This window comes from Phyllopteryx taeniolatus, chromosome 23, assembly GCF_024500385.1.
Source record: "Phyllopteryx taeniolatus isolate TA_2022b chromosome 23, UOR_Ptae_1.2, whole genome shotgun sequence".
NCBI lineage: Eukaryota > Metazoa > Chordata > Actinopteri > Syngnathiformes > Syngnathidae > Phyllopteryx > Phyllopteryx taeniolatus.
The window spans coordinates 2,677,864-2,693,973 of NC_084524.1; the positions used below are offsets into that span (position 1 = coordinate 2,677,864).

The 16,110-nt window shown below is 43.7% G+C and overlaps 1 protein-coding gene across 7 annotated transcripts in view; it reads left to right on the forward strand.

Moving 5' to 3' along the window:
- The window catches only part of LOC133472438 (nuclear factor 1 B-type), a 59,046-nt gene extending 45,324 nt beyond the window's left edge, over positions 1-13,722 (forward strand). For 6 of the 7 annotated variants that reach the window (XM_061763198.1, XM_061763196.1, XM_061763199.1 and 3 more), the window contains 3 exons: positions 292-374; positions 3,647-3,735; positions 8,383-13,722. In XM_061763198.1, coding sequence (XP_061619182.1) covers positions 292-374; positions 3,647-3,735; positions 8,383-8,515 — 305 coding nt within the window. In that variant the 3' untranslated portion in view covers positions 8,516-13,722. The remainder of the gene's footprint in view (positions 1-291; positions 375-3,646; positions 3,736-8,382) is intronic. The other variant, XM_061763200.1, reaches the window with a different exon arrangement.
- The last annotated feature ends 2,388 nt before the right edge of the window (positions 13,723-16,110 follow it).

A 16,110-nucleotide genomic window follows, 5' to 3' on the forward strand; every position in this document is an offset into this window, starting at 1 on the left:
GCTACACCCCCACCCCCCCCCGGTAACCTCTCTTTGCAGACGTTGGTTGCTCTCCTGTTTTACTGTTAAAACATTTAAGGGGGATTTACGTCATGCTTGCAGGTTTATTACCCGCTAATTAAAGTGGGCCCAAAATCTGACCTTGTGGTGCCCCACTTGTCACTATTGGACGCTTGCCATGCTGATAACTGAGCCGGAATTTATAGAGCACTTCCAATCAGTGGCTTTATAGACGAGAGCGACATGTTACACCATACCCGTTTTTGATGTCGGCCGCTGTGTGTCGCCCAGGCTACTCGGCTCCCGGCACCCCGACGGCGAACCGCTTCGTTGGCCTGAGCCCCAGAGATCCCGCCTTCCTCCACCAGCAACAGGTGAACCCCCTCCAGCACCTTACTCCATTTTCCTCTTCCCCATCGCCCCGCACATCACACAAGACATCCCTCCCCTCTCCTTTGGTTACAGTTACAGTGCATCCAGAACATACTCACGGTGCTTCACTTTTTCCACACACTGTTATGTTAGAGCCTGATTACGAAATGGAGTCAATTCATTTTTTTCCTCTCAAAATTCTACACACAACAATCCATAATAACAGCATAAAAAAGAAATTTGAAATATATTTTTAAAAATCTATTGAAACAAAATACATAAATTACATGTACTTTAGTATTGATAGCCTTTGTTGACAACTCTTGGCAGCAATTCCGGCCTCTAGTCCTTTTGACTGTGATGCCACAAGCTTGGCACGCCTACTGTGTCTTTGGCCAGTGTGGCTCATTCCTCTTTGCAGCACCTCTTGAAGCTCCATCAGAGGAATGCTGGAGCTCTGAGCTCTCTGAGGGTCCATGCTCTTGGTCACCTCCCGAAAGCTCACTGTAGCCAGGTGGCCAGCTTTGGAAGAGTCCCGATGATTCCGAACTTCTTCCATTTACGGATGATGAAGTCCACAAGCCCTTCAAAGCAGCAGAAATGTTCCTGAATTTAATCCGTTTTGGAATAAGGCTGTAACATAAAATCCCGACGCGCTGTGACTACTTTCGGGATGCACTGTCCAGCTCTTCCAACCCGCTCTTGCCGTCCTCGAATGCACTTTTGTCGCCATCTGAGTGAATCCCCGTGACAACAGTTCCATATCGAGTTGAAACGCGTTCTGTTTCGGAGTTGCAAAGGCTCGCATCGCACTGTGGCCGCTGTCGGGCGTCATTATCAGTATTACTGGCCGCCATTTCTCAGGATAGGTGAGGTGTGTCCGTGTGCGTGCGTGCGTGCGTGCGTGCGCAAGTTTAGAAGAGGACACACTGGAGAGTGTGTTCCCCCCCTCCTCAACCTTTTTAAGTGCTGGTTTGAGGCCAAGGCTTTTCCAACCACAACTAATTGAATGCATCTGTACGCCACCATATAACCATCACTCCACAACTACACCCCCAACCTCTTTTTTTTTTATTTATTTATTTTTTTTTTTTATAAATGTTCAGTAATAATGATAAAGCTCCATTTGGCTCCTCTCTCATTCTCTCTCTCTTTTCTCTGCCACCCTGTGCCAAGACAAGACAAAACGATTCATTCTCACTCAGCCACAATTTTAAAATACTATTTTGATCCAGATTTTCAGTGTTGTTCAAATAAATACCAGTCTCGGGATCAAGTAATCAATTTAAATGGCACTGATTGTGATTGCATGAAAACAGTATTTTTGAAAATGCATGGATGTCAAAAATACAATTTGGGTTAAAGAGCTTCTACATGCCGGTTTATGGAACAGAAACATTCAAAAAAAAAACAACAAAAACATTTCGGTAATTACCAATGCTGTGAATTTAAACCCACTGTGGCATAAAGCGGAGATTGGATGCAGTATACATTTTTTGAACACCGAATGTGGATGATGTAAAGATGGAGGGGAGGGGGGGAGGGGTTTCCCACAGCCACACTTTTATTCTGACTTAATTTTTCCAGAATTCCAAGAAATCTACTGTGCAATCCTTTATTGGCCCTGGTGAAATAGCACAGCGAGAAAGAGTCGGCTTCAAAACAGAAAACACACACACGCACGCACACACCTGCTCCACGATTCCCAGGCAGCGAATGTGTGAGAAGCCTCCATTCATCTCTCGCCTTGGTTAACCCCTCCAGGGAATCACCACCATCCAGCATTCCGCTGGGAGAGATCGGTGATCAGATGTCATTTGGCATTATCTAAGCAAGGATCCTAATCCGCAATCTGCCCGCATCTGTTAGTGCCCACTCCCCGCCCCTCCTCGCTCACTCCCGCCCGTGCCACTCTGATGTGGCGGTGTCAGCGGGCAGATGGCGATCCCCCTCAAGGAGAAGCCGCCACCGCGTTTGTGGTGGACGCGCGACGCCTCGTTTATCCCGCTCGGCCTCCGAATGCTCACGATGCATTTTCTTGACCGCTGCCGATGAATATTCAGCGCGATCTGATGAAATGGCTTTTAAGAGGCGGCGAGAACGGAGAGTGCCGACGGTGCGCTTTTCCGTCCCGCCGCTTTGCCAAATGAATGCGGGGCAAGGTTAGCCCGACGTCGGCCTCTCAGCTGGATTGCAGGCACGTGCGCTGGCATAATGCGCGCTCGCCCGTTTGCTCTGCGTATGCGAGGTTGCCTTTTAAGAGGTCCGTGTAAGTGTGCGCGCATTGGAAGTGTGAGCCCTCATCCATCCAGACCACGCGTGCCGACCTCGCCGAGTTGTAATCAAACTGAATTTCAACCACGAAAAAAATCTTGCAGCACAGATGTTCATATACCCGTAAGGATTTGCGATGGCAAATATTGGACAGGTTTCGCTATCGGAGCTGCAGTACTCTGGTGTGCTCTCCCCTTGTAAACAATGTTTCAATCTCGATTGAAGATTTATTTCAACAATCTTGAATTTGCAACTTGTCTCTTGTCCTGCCTCAACCCCAGACATTTGGATTTTGGCCTGTTTTATTGCCACTTCTCCATTTTTGTTTGGTGGTGTGCCATGAGATTTTTCTGGTGTAAAATATGTGCCTTGGCTTAATCAAGGTTGGGAAACACTGGTTTATACAATCCATAAATGTACTATGCTCCAGTAGGAGGTGCTTTAACTTGATTTGGACTTGACAAGCCGAGAGTCACCGCCTAATCTTTACCTTCAACTCAAAACCTGTGCTGATTTAAAAATCCAAAGCAAAGCGGCGGCGCCATCCGCAAGGATCTGTTTGTCTTAACAGTGCTTTACCAAACGGAATTTTCCTCTTCCACGGCGAGCCATTGAAAAGCGTACTTGACGAATGTTTGTGGCAGTAAACGGTCGGATTCCACTTGACGAATAAACGGGGAATTCGATGGGGTCCGATAGTCGCCATGTGTGTGTACCCCCCGCTTAAATGTGTCGATGTGTTCGTTAGAGGACTGCCCTCGCAGCATGAACAAAAACAAGTCACTCACCTTGTGCAACTAACTAACTCCATCTTTTGTTTTCTTACTTCCAGGTTAGCCGTGATTGCATGTTTTCCATTCCCTTTTAAGCACCCCCACCCTTTTTTTTTTTTTTTTTTTTGCCCATAACACTCTCTCCTGCATGATGCTTGTTCTCTGTCCACTGTTGACTTGTTGTCTGATGGCCCAAGTGATCTGACCGCGAGCATTTCAATTGACAGCTGAAGAAGTGTGACTGGAGCGTGACTCAAAACGGCAGGCATTATGGCCCCAGTGCCGTCGACGACACTTTGGGGATTGCTTGGCAAAGGTAACCCTTTTTTCACTCTTTCACGCTCACCTCTCGTTTTTTTTGTTTGTTTTTTTTGCGCACACACTCAATCACCGTCCATCGCTTCATTACTCACGCTCCTTCTTTTCATGTGTCCTTCATGTACGGTATGTTGCTCAGTTTGTTAGCTTGCCTTTTGACCATGGCATCATTTTGTCTTGGTATGCATGGTTGGAGATGGCCACAGTGTATCCTTCGCTCCCATGTGGATTAAAATAAAATTATAGTGTATAGCAGTTGCGGTATGGATTTAAAATAAAATCAGATTTTTACGTCAATCATTAAAAAAAAAAAAAAAATGGAAAAAGCAAGAAACAATAACATTCATGTTATTGTTTGTGAAATGTTGCTAAATGCAGCAAGTCGGCAACACCGATTACTTTTTGTAAACTAGCTGCTCTCTGTTCGCAGCCCTGTTGTTAGTGTAAGCACACCAAAAAAAACATCTATTTCAAGAAAAACTAAAATCGTCCTGGCATTATCTTTCAATGGGCAACATTTGGTAAGCAAAATGCTCTTTCCCTTGAGTGTTTCAAATTAAGAAGGGCCGACGAAGTCCGAGCAGAGGCGGCCTCACGCACATTGAACTTTCCTTATTCCAACAAGCCGGGTTTTGTTTGCCTCCACGCTGAAGTCATGCTTCTTCAACTAAAACCTACCAAAAGAAACGCCCCCCGCCCCTACCCCACCTCCCCCCTACACACACACACACACTCACACACACCACCACCCCAGCTTCCTCTCCAGGGGGAACAAAGCCTCCACCGTTATGCCAGCGAGCAAGCATGAACTCAGGCCTGTTTTCCCCGGTTCCGTCTCCCTTTTCCACTTTTCCCTGGTACTGGGCGTGCACGTGCGTGTGCGTGCGTGTGCGTGTGTGTGTGTGTGTGTGTGCGCGCGTGCATGTGTATATGTGATCGTGTTAATTAAGGTCTTTCCGAATACATGCACACACGAAGAACCCCCTTCAACGGGCCTCCTAAATCGGCCAGAGGAGGAGGAAATGTCCTCACGCGCCACTTTACGCACCGTCAAATCAAATAGGTCCCAAAAACATTTTTGGGGGGTTTTCAACCGTTGAGAATACGTCTTGTATCGTTGCCCTTCATGTCGAAGCTGAAATGGAATTTTTCATGCTCCAATAGCTGTGAATTTTCAAGTGTATTCTGAAAAAAATGGAGTAAAACTGCATTTTTAAACATTTGTATTAAAATGTCTAATTATAGTTTATATAGTCTAATTAGATTTTTATAATCAGATCTAAAAACATAAAATCAAATAAAGATGAGCTAAAGATTTTTGGTGTAAAATCATTTTCTTTCATAAATAAAATAATCATTTACTCTCATTTTTAAATTGTGTTATTCGTAATGTAATTATTATTAATTAAACAATTAAGAAAAAGAAGTGTTCAGCGTATATGTAACTGTTTTAGCAAGTTTCTATTTGATTTACAATAAATCAATTCGGCAGTTATTTAATGAAATAAGAAACATACAAAATACGTTTAAAAAATACATTTTCATTTGATAATTTTAGGGGAAAAACTGTGAAATGAATGCAAGAAATATTACAGTGTAATGTTCAATGTAGATGTAAGCTAGTTTATATGACTGATATATTTATATGACATATTGTATGTATGTATTGTATATATGTTATATTGACTATGTTGTTTTAGTGGTTGAATATGGAAGGTTTGATTTGTGGTGATCCAAATTGGGTCTAAAAAGATGAATTCAGTGGGAAATTCAATGTTCAAAAACGGTCAAACGCACGCCGGCAGCCGTACCAGTATTTTTCCACTTCTGTATGACATTTCTGTGCACTAGTAGAATGACTGGGGCTTACTAGTTGAACAACTACAAGTTACTAGTGAGGCAAACTGACATCTGTCTCTCCTTGTGAAGTGCTAGATGTTACTAGTAGAATTTTGTTACTGGTAGTACTATTTCCATGATGCCAACTAGTGCTCAGTTTGGCCTCACTATTGTTCTTCTTAGTGCGCCCTTGTCAGTCTACTAGTATGCAGTAATGTCATACAGTAGTGGGAGACAGCAGTGGAAAATACGTTACGAGTAAGACAGTCGTTCTAATACTGTAGTGCACTACTTGTCCTTCCACTAGTGCACCATAGTTGTCCTACAAGTGTGCAGTGATGTCATCCACGAGTGGTTAAACATTACTAGTGTGGCATAGTCACCTTACTAGTGCATGCTAGTCATTCTACTAGAGTGCAGTAATGTCATACGGTAGTGAAAGCCAGCGGTGTAAAAAAAACTCGCTCTGCTTGTTCAACTCGTGCGCTGAATTGTCCCACTAGTGAGCACAAAGAGCGTACTAGTACATAGACGTTAAGATGGATATCGGATAATGCTCAACAGCTTGCTATCAGGGGCGAATGTGCAAAATTGTGCCCGACTCGCATGTTGCCATCGTGCAGGCAATCCATTAAGATGCCAGTCGATAATCTCATTTGGCCAGCTAATCCTCAAACGTGTAGCGCCTTCGCGTAGCGGCCCGTGTGCGCGGAGGCCGCGGGCGGGGTTTCCCCTCCGTCCCGCAAGGCCCCGTTCTAGCCCTGAAACATTTAAGAACATCTTTGTTGCCGTCCTAAGCTCATTAGGCACTCTGAACTTTTGTTGTTGTCGTCCACACTCGCCGCCCACTTCCAAGCAAAGCGTCCATTAGCGGTGACGGGATGAGCCGAACCGCGGCTTCTTTTTAAGCCCGAGACGCAGATCGAATCTGACAGCCATCAATTTGAACTCGATTCAAAGGGATGTGGCGGCTCCCTACAAAGTGCGCTTTTGTAGCTGTGTGGTCCCCGCGATGTTTCATTACCTGAGATGGAAGACAGAGCGAGGGATAAAGAACGGGAGCAAACAGGAAAAGAGAGCCACTCTTGGCCGCTCTGTGCGCTCTTTGTTCAGCAAGGTAGGAAAAACTTAATCCCCACGCGGCACCGCCGCTGCCCCCGTTTCCTGCCCGGTGAATTTTGGCAGGAGGACGAGGAGGGAGGGGAGAAGGAAAAGAGAACTTGAGGACGAGTCGGACAGGAAAAGAAGTGCAGGAGAGGATTATCCTCTCTTTTTCGCCTGTTCGAAAGCCTTCGAGTGCGATCTGGTGACGTCTTTCTCGGACGAAGTACCGTTGACTGTTACTTCCTTTGGGACACTGTTCCAAATAAAGGATCATTTTCGGGGCTTTCCAATACTCAACCCCCCCCCCCCAAAACCTGGGATGATTCGAAAATGGACCAAAACAACCCTTAAAGGGAAACTTGTCGCAGGTTTGGGTTTGAACCCTCATGTCATCAACCCGGGGAGTCCGCCACCTGTTTTCCGGGTTTGGTCACATGACATTCACAGCACAACCGGGAGAGCACTTGTGACATTCATTTCGCTCGATAGCAGAGGGCCACGTTGTCAAACATGGCGGCCGCCGAGATGGGTGAAAATTGATGAATGAATCACTTTCATTCGTATTCTGCAGATGCGATATTAACCAGAATACCGTGTTTAGAATAGCGGGGGCACATACGATGTATTCTTGCAAAAAAAAAAAAAAAGAAACAAAATGGAGATTTTGCAGTTTTTAGGCTTCAGCTCGTACTTTTTTCAATGTAACAGTGAGGCGCAGGTATCCACCTAGCGCTGGGAGAGCTGAGATAAGTGCCCACTGCGGCTGAGGGGCTCTCGTGGGGGAAGGGGGTGGGCAGCAACGTGAGGGTAAGGGGGGCTAGCGGGTGGGGGGGCTAATTATCTGACATGTACGTAACGCGGTACCCCTCGGGAACAACGCGCCGCTTGTTCCTGCTCGCGTTTTCAGTTAGCACCGTTGCTCCCCAGGAACAATCCCAGTGTTGTTTTGCCATTAGCGTGATATGAATAGGGATGGGGCGGCTTTGTGGAAGGACCCCCGCCAACACACACACGCACGCACGCACACACAGACACGCACACACCCTTCATAGAGGAGGCACAAGCTCTCACACAACCTTTTAGACTGCATCAGAATAAAACAACACAACACAAAAAAAAGGACTTAGACGAATGTGCGCCTAGCCCCTAAATACAGTGTTCCCCACTATATATAATATTTCATGAATAGAATGTTCCTTTTTATTAAAAAACTCTCTCAAAACATAAAACCAGTCGGTGACATCGAATCACTCCTGCAGCGCCTCGGCTGTCTTGAGACCAAACTGACCAAACCACACAACTTTGCCTTCCGCTAGCTTCATGCTAACACCGAAAGCAAAACGCCATGCACGGGGTAATGAATCGCAAAGATTGTCGTGGTGTTATAACCCTAAAAGCAACAGATATTTCAACACAAACACATAGACACACAATGTAACTATGGCATATATTCTTTATCCTCTGCGAAGAACGACTCATATTCGTACACTTTACTGAGTCACTCACAGTAATGGTGAGTTATTTTCGTTTGTCTTCATGAATATATTATATATATATATATATAGGCTGGAACAGATCAACATGAATTTTGAATGGGGAAAGATGATTTGAGGGTTTTGAGGTAAATTCTTATCTCCAGACTCCACTATTAGTTTATGTTATTTAAAATCCTTTCTGCACGTGTCTCTTTTTGTCCACACAGTCCTGGTACCTGGGCGAGCTTAGTTCCATTCCAAGTGTCGAACGGGACGCCGATTCTGCCAACAAATGTCCACCAGAACTACAGCATAAGCATCATTGGTGAGCCGCTGGTCCCCGCTGAGACTGGGAACTGAGCCCAGAGGGTGGATGAGTGTTTCTGAGAAGGTGCGCTTGGGGGGTGGGGGGGGGGGCGCAGAAACCAGCAAATGCAGCAGCAGCTGTACAATCTCAACACTCTTCCCAAACTGTCCCAACCCCCTCGCCTGCTTTTCCCTGGGCTGTGATGGACGCTGGAGTAAGGAAGGAAGCTTCAGGTGTGCCCTCCCACCCCTCCTCCTCCCCCTTTACACACACATAACCACCCACCCAACACACACACACACACACACACATACACACACGTACACACATACAGTATACATACACCAGCCAGTTGTTGTTTGCAGGACTTTCCAATGCATTCAAATACTGTGATGTATAGATGCCTTAATGTTCTACTGCATGACACTCAAATCTGTGCTTCTAATGCTAAACGCGCGGGGGGGTGGGGGGTGGGGGGGGGGGTGGGGTCAAACAAAGTCACTGTGTACACCGTCGAAAAACATTCAGCGTTCTTCTTCGTCGACTGTGATGCCGGGAGAAACAAAATGTTTATTCTTTTTTGTTTTGTTTTTGGGATACTTCCAACAATTAAGAGAGTTAACTTGAGATTGGACCCCTCACTAAAAGATTTGTGACCCCCTTTAAAAAAGGTTTTGGTTAAAGAAGAGCAATTTCCATGGAGGCAAGTGCAATTGAATTATTTTGAAGGGAAGCTATCAGTCTGTCAGCCCTCAGACTCTAAAGGAAAGGGGGATAAACATGGAATGGTTTTATGGGTAAATGTTTTTTTTTTTTTTTAAATACAATTTGATTTCAGTCCCAATCCCAGCAGCAACACCAGCACTTGTTTTTCTTTAGTGCCCTTCCTCAATTGTACAGGGACATATTGTTTATTCTTTTCTTATTTATTTCTCGGAAAAAGGTGGGAAAATAACCCCTTAGAGAAAGAAATGAACACATGGTGTGTGCAAAAAAAAAAAATAAAAAAGGCATTTCTCTTTTTTTTTTTTTTTTCAAAAAATAAGATCAAGAGCATTTTGGCCGTTGGCTTTGAAAGCGTATGTTTACAAGAGGAAGAAACAAGTGTTAATTGATGGAAATGTACAGTGAAATTGTCAATCAGTCAGGCGGTGGCAAAAAAAAAAAAAAAAAAAAATTCAAACTGACAGCCATCAGTCCCTGCAGTCTCTCCACTTCATTTGCACGACGATACATGACGTCCACATGACGTGCCTTTCTGCATATCTTCGCACGCACGCACACATGCACACACACACACACACACACACACACACACCCCACATTCATTTTGATCTTTTTCATCATTGTAGAAACATGCAGAGTTAACATTTTTAAGGTTTTTGTACTCTGAAAATGAACTGTTTAACTTCACATACTATTTTCTGTGTCACTGTTCCATCGCGTATCCGGGCTGTGTATAGTCAAGTTTGTAATCGGTTTGTTTGTTTATTCTCCCTCCAGTATTTTTCCCTGCGGCTTTTCTAATAACCTATCATCTTTTCCCTCCCTTTCCGCACTCATCCTTGAATTCAGAATTATAAAAATTATGCAATACCGAGTTTTGCCTATATAGGTAGTGCTTATAGACGACGTCAAATATTAGAGGCTAGTTTGGAGATAGACACTATTGTAATGCATTTATTTTGTTGATGTTGTTGTTGATGTTGTTGTTGTGGGTGTTTTTTTTTTCCTCCTTTTTTTTATTTGACCAAAGTGGGGGCTGCTGTCTATTCAGTCTCAGACAAGGTCTTCTCTTCCCGCTTAGGTCTAGTCTAGTCTAACATTTGTAACGTTTTTTTTTTTTTTTTCTCTCCCTAAAAATACATCCATGTTGGTTGTACGGCTGCAAAGTCACCACTCGGTCTACTGTGACCTTTTTTTTTTTTCTTTCGCCTCCGGAGAGACGGCTCGACTTGAGGCCGGGACAATCACGCAAAGACATCGCACACGCACACACACACGCACGCACGCACGCACGCGAACACACGTCATTTGGATGCAATTCCCGAGTAGATGCCTTAACAGCAACCAGTGGCCTGTCATCTGTGCAACAATCACACACAGCGACCAATCCTGGCGAGGGCCCGTCCAAATCGGTGTGTCGACTCCCAACCGCTGCGAAATGACCCAATTTCACTGAATTGCTCTGAAAATGATTGATGACAAATATCTCATCTGGTCATCTATCCGTGCCAGCGACGTATAGTGACAGGCAGAAAAAATTAAATGTTCGTGCATTAGATGGCAGAAGGTACAACGCCTAATAAGTCATGGCACCCGTACACTGAGTAAATGTGTAAATACAGCAAACCCGTTCATCGCATACAAATGAAAAGCCGCAATATACAGAGACCATATAAAAACAATTTTTAAACTAGTTTTGCACTTTCCACACGCTTTAAACACATTTAAACGTATTCATTTGACATTAAAAACGATGACTGTAGCGGCTGTTTTCGTATTTGAACACAAAACAATTTGCGAGCATAAAAGGTACAGGAAAATACTGCACGTATTTGATAATGCATAACGTACATAATGGTGCGCAACGGCCGCATAATTCCGTCCTTCCCGAAAACATATCCGGGAGTTTTGTCTTCTCCCGAATTGTCGAAGCCTTCGGGGGCGGGGCATAAAAAAAAGCAAGGAAGTCTTTTATCTGAGAATGGTGATGTTACAAATAGCCAATTGGAGCCTACGAAAAAAATCTCAATCTCACAATACTGCTTAAATGTTCATTATTTGATATATGCATTTAGTGTTTACTTTTGGGGATATTTTGTGCCGTGAGATTAGTTTCTAATGTAAAATAGATGCCTTGGCTCAATCAAATTTCAATCAACACCACATATATATATTCCCATAGTCGATTTTGCAATTCTCTTCACCCCCCCCCCCCCCCCCCCCCCCCCCACCCGCCTTAGAAGGAATACATAGCACTTAAATCGCAGCTAGGCAATCCCTCCTCTGTTTTCAAGCAAAACCTCTCAGGCGCATCACAGGGGCATTATGCATGTCAATCAGTGCAACACGTGTTGACACCTTTTTGCACTCGTTCGCCCTCCCGTTTGGCCAAAGCAGGACGACAAATCCTCAAGTCCAGCGGCATCTCGCCGACCTTTTCAATTTATTTTGGTCCTTTTTTTTTCTGGAGTGCTTTGCAGCCTGCGACCAGAGACCCCATTGAAGTGCATTGTCCCCAAGACTGTGTGTGTGTGTGTGTTTATTGGATTGGGAGACATGATAGTGTCAATGACGGTTGTGTGTGTGTGCGTGCGAAGATAAAGGTCTTCTTATGGACGAAAAAAAAACAAGTTTGTACACTGTAATAAACCTTCCTGAGAGTTTAACGCCCTTATATGTAAATCTTCTGATTCGCGGGGGGGGGGAGTGTCAATTCCATTTTAGGAAAGAAAACAAGTGTTTTGGAGGCTGGTTTGGAGTCAGAACTCCTCATCCCCTGGATGAATAGAATCTGTCGTTGTTGTCTTCCTGTATGTAATCTAAGGGTTGATTTTCCGCGAGTGTATACAGTGAACCCCCGAGCCCTGCCCTGAATAGCAGAAATCTGCAAATAAATTGACACCCCCTTAAAAAAATGTTTTTAGAATTTCTTATAGATGCCACAAGATGGTGGCAAAGCACTATTTTTGTCAAAATGAAACTACTCAAATCACGTCAACATAGTTCTTTGCCACCAAGATGCCACAAAATGGCGGGAAAGCGCTTTTTATCAAATGGAACGCCTCAATTCACGTCACCATAGTTCCTCGGCCCCCGAGATGCCACAAGATGGCGGCAAAGCACGACCGTTGTCTAAATGAAGCTCCTCAATTCATCTCAACGTAGTTCGAAATCGTGAATAAGCGGGGGCTTCACTGTACGAGATGACAACAAAAAAATGAAGGCTTATTTGTTGAATTATTATGATTTCTCCGAACTTGCTTAGCGCTCGTAGATATTTCAATTTGGAAATTGTTAATTCCTTAGTGTGGCCATAGCACGTGTGTTTGTTTGTTTGGTTGGGTTTTTTTTCATGGAAAAAAAAAAGATGCGATTTCTTGTCCAACAAGACGGCGGTGTGAGTTTTTTTTTTTTTTTGTAGCAGCTGGGTCGAGACCCACTCCCCCCACCCCCACGCCCCACCTTACCCCTAAGATTATATGAGAAAAGCAGGGTTTAAAAAAAACAAAAACAAAAAATGTCCTACTATCAGATAGTTGTCGATGTTTTTTTTTTTGTGCTATTTCCCAATTGACGCTCGTAAAATATTCCTTTTCGGGGGGGAAAAAAACCCCAACAACAAAAAAAAAAAAACGCTCGCAAAGCCCCTCCCATTATGCACTTTTTGTGAAATGGAAAGCATTGATGGCGAGCGCTTGACCACGAGGTACCGTACCTTCCAGTCCATTCGAGTTGCCGGCCAGGGTTTGAATGTAGAATCAGTGTTCCACCCCTTCAAGTATTATTGCATTGATGACTTATTTTATGCAAAACACGTGCAATTTCCCACTGACGCCACCGTGAGGGCTCGTACCTGCAGGAAGTCTTTTTCTCTCTCTTTCTCTCTCATCAACCAGCAATCCCCCCCCCCCCCCCCCCCGCCCAACCCCCCACCAAAACAAGACGAGCAATGCAGTGCCTGTTCCAAGCTGTTCAACTTGTACATACATGTAAAATGTGACATAGACTTACTTTTTCGGTGGGGCTTATTCATGTCCGAGCATGTCGGCACACATGAAGCTTGCTTTTAGCAGAAAAAAAAAACAAAACAAAAAACACACACAAAAAAAAGAACCTCTTTGTTTGTTTATTTGTTTGTTTTTGGGGCAGCGCTACACATGGAGTGCAGTCTTTTTTTGAAATGCAGGGCAGGTCTTGTGGCACTTTTACTTCCCCGTGTGCGCACGCAACAACAACACCACCAACGAGACGTTATGTATACAGTACGTACTGTATGCAAAGCAGCAGTGATGATAGTTCCGCTGCGAGTGTGTGCAAGAGGTCTTTGTATCTGAATGTACGTTTTAGAGGACTTTGGTTTTTCTTCTTCTCACTTTTCAATCTTATTTTAGGAGCCACAAGGTGTCCATTGTGAACTGTACAGGCCTCCTTTTGCTTATTTTATCAGTGTTTTTTGTTGTTGTTGTTTTTTTTCTTTGTTTTTTGTTTTTAAGTGACGCCTTCCAGTCGGTTACATTTGGTGCAGGGGTTAAAATTGCCACAAGATTAAAATCAGTGTAAATAAAGGCTCAACTTTTTTTTCTTTTTTTTTTTTTTTTTTTTGTGATTGTTACTGTTATATCCAGCCTATACTGCTAGCAGCTGTTCTTACTGCAGTCAATTACTGGAAGTGGATATATTTCCTATGCAAAAACTGTTTAAACAATAAAATGAGCTATGCTACAACAAAAACAAAAATGTCTGTGTGGTATCTTCCTCGAGTGCATTTATTTCGAAACCTGTTCACTGACTGTTGAACCTTTTTTGTTTTGTTTTAAATAGTTTACATCAATAATAAAACAAGCATGCATTGCAATAATACTGAATTAAATTATAATTATTTAATAAAACGCGAATATAGGCAAAATGTATTTTTTTTCATATGCAAAATGTATTCTTTTTCAAAACATTTTTTTAATTATTTTCTTTTCATTCATATTCTTTATTCTACTAGTTATAAAATATAAATCAACCCATCATTCAATGATATTGAATGAGAAGTATGTTTTATTTAACCAGTTTGAGGGGGGAAAAAACTGAAATCGTGCAACAAATATTACATTACAGTAAACAAAAAAACATTGAAATGTGTATGTAAAAGTTTCTTTTCATAAAACAATGTATTCTCATTTTTTTATTATTCATACGTCATTTAATTAGGATTTAACAAAGTCATTTCCCAGGTTTTTTCATGTATCTGTAAGCGTTTATTTTACTGGTACTTTACATTTTAATTATTTACATTAATTTAATTCATTTATTAAGACAAATTAATTGAAAAAAAAATATTAATTATTAATGAATTACTAACATTTTAATTAACCAGTTTGAGGGGGAAATGTCATTTTTTGTAATCTGTTGCAACCAGAAAAAAAACAAAAAGAAGCACGAAAAAATGCCATTTTTCAAGATGCCTTCACTGATGACGTATCGCACTAATTGGATTTCATTCATTCTCCGAAGTGTTTTTATTTTTCTGTTTATTTATTTTGATCGTCCCCTGTTAATCCTTCAATCCCGGAGAGCTGGGAGACGTTTTTTTGGGAGCGCATCGTGTCCCTCGGGTCACTGGAGGTAAAGTCCATGTGTGTCTTAGTGTCAAGTCCAGCCAGTTCTGATCTAGTAAGCCTTTTCTAATGGGATGGAGGCAGCAAAAGTCTGTCTAAAGCTCCAATTACGCGTCATTGCCAGCTTACGCGATGGCCTCAGATGCACCAGCGGCGACCCCCCGTCCCGCCCGTCCCGCTCGCCGGCCAACGGGCACGCTGAAGTAAAACGAGCCGATCTTTAATGGCAATCATTGCGCCGTTTACCCAAATTGGCCATTGGGAGTCCGCATCTGGCTTCAATAGGAGTCGGTGAAGGTCTTGGCACTCGCTTGTCTCTTCCATAATTTCCACTGTGCTTTATCAGTGATTTGCGGGGGCCAAATAAATGATGATTTGGCCCTATTATGTTTCGCAAAAAGGATTTGTTGATTGCCCTTCTCTCCTCGGATGGATCCGCGAGAGGTTCCCATACTTCCCGAGCTGTGTGCGTACGGGTGCGCGCTACTCTCACACGCACTTGTGAGCGCAGAGGTTGGACTGGACCCGGGCCAGCGCCGGCACAAAGAACTCTGTCACATCCCTGAGCTGCTTCTTTGCGGCAAGAGTGCGGATCCTGGTGAAATTGTACGCAGCGGCGCCTGGAAAGTTTGGAGAAAAAAAACAACAACATTTGCCCTCTGTCACCAGTTTCGCAGATTGAAACTAAATTATCTCTCGGAACAGGATTCTGAAAAAGTCTCAAGGTTAAAGTTAGAGCAAATTTCACCAATTGACACGAAATTGGGTGGCACGAAAAAGTCTCAAGGACCTATGCCCGAAATTGCGCGTGAAGGCCGAAATCCTTGCAAAAGGGGCGTGGGAACTGAGAGAAAAATCACTTTTCCACCAATTGACATCAAATTGAGCGGATGTGTTGATAATAACAGGACGCAGAGAAAAGTCTCACAGACCCTTGCCCTGTGATTGAACCATTTTTTGGTTGAAAGCAGCCACGAGTTCCAAAGGCCGGACTTTGAACTCCTACACAAGACATTTGTTGGCATCCATTTTGCGTAGAACCTTGCTGCTCGGGCCGCGGTTTATGAAACCAAGATTTGAAAAGGGACACAACAACCTATTTTGCAACTGAAGAGGACTTGGGGGGGGGCTGGCGGGGGGGGGGAGATGAATGCCTTAAATAGTGTTCTCATCACCGCGTATTCCCACACACATTTGCATAAATTTCATAGTCTTAAATCGTGGATTGGGGATCGGAGCGTGTTATTAGCGCGTGTTTAGGTACTCGTACGAGCCCGTCGCACTGAGGCTCCTCGTTATCTCGCTGAAAGCACGAG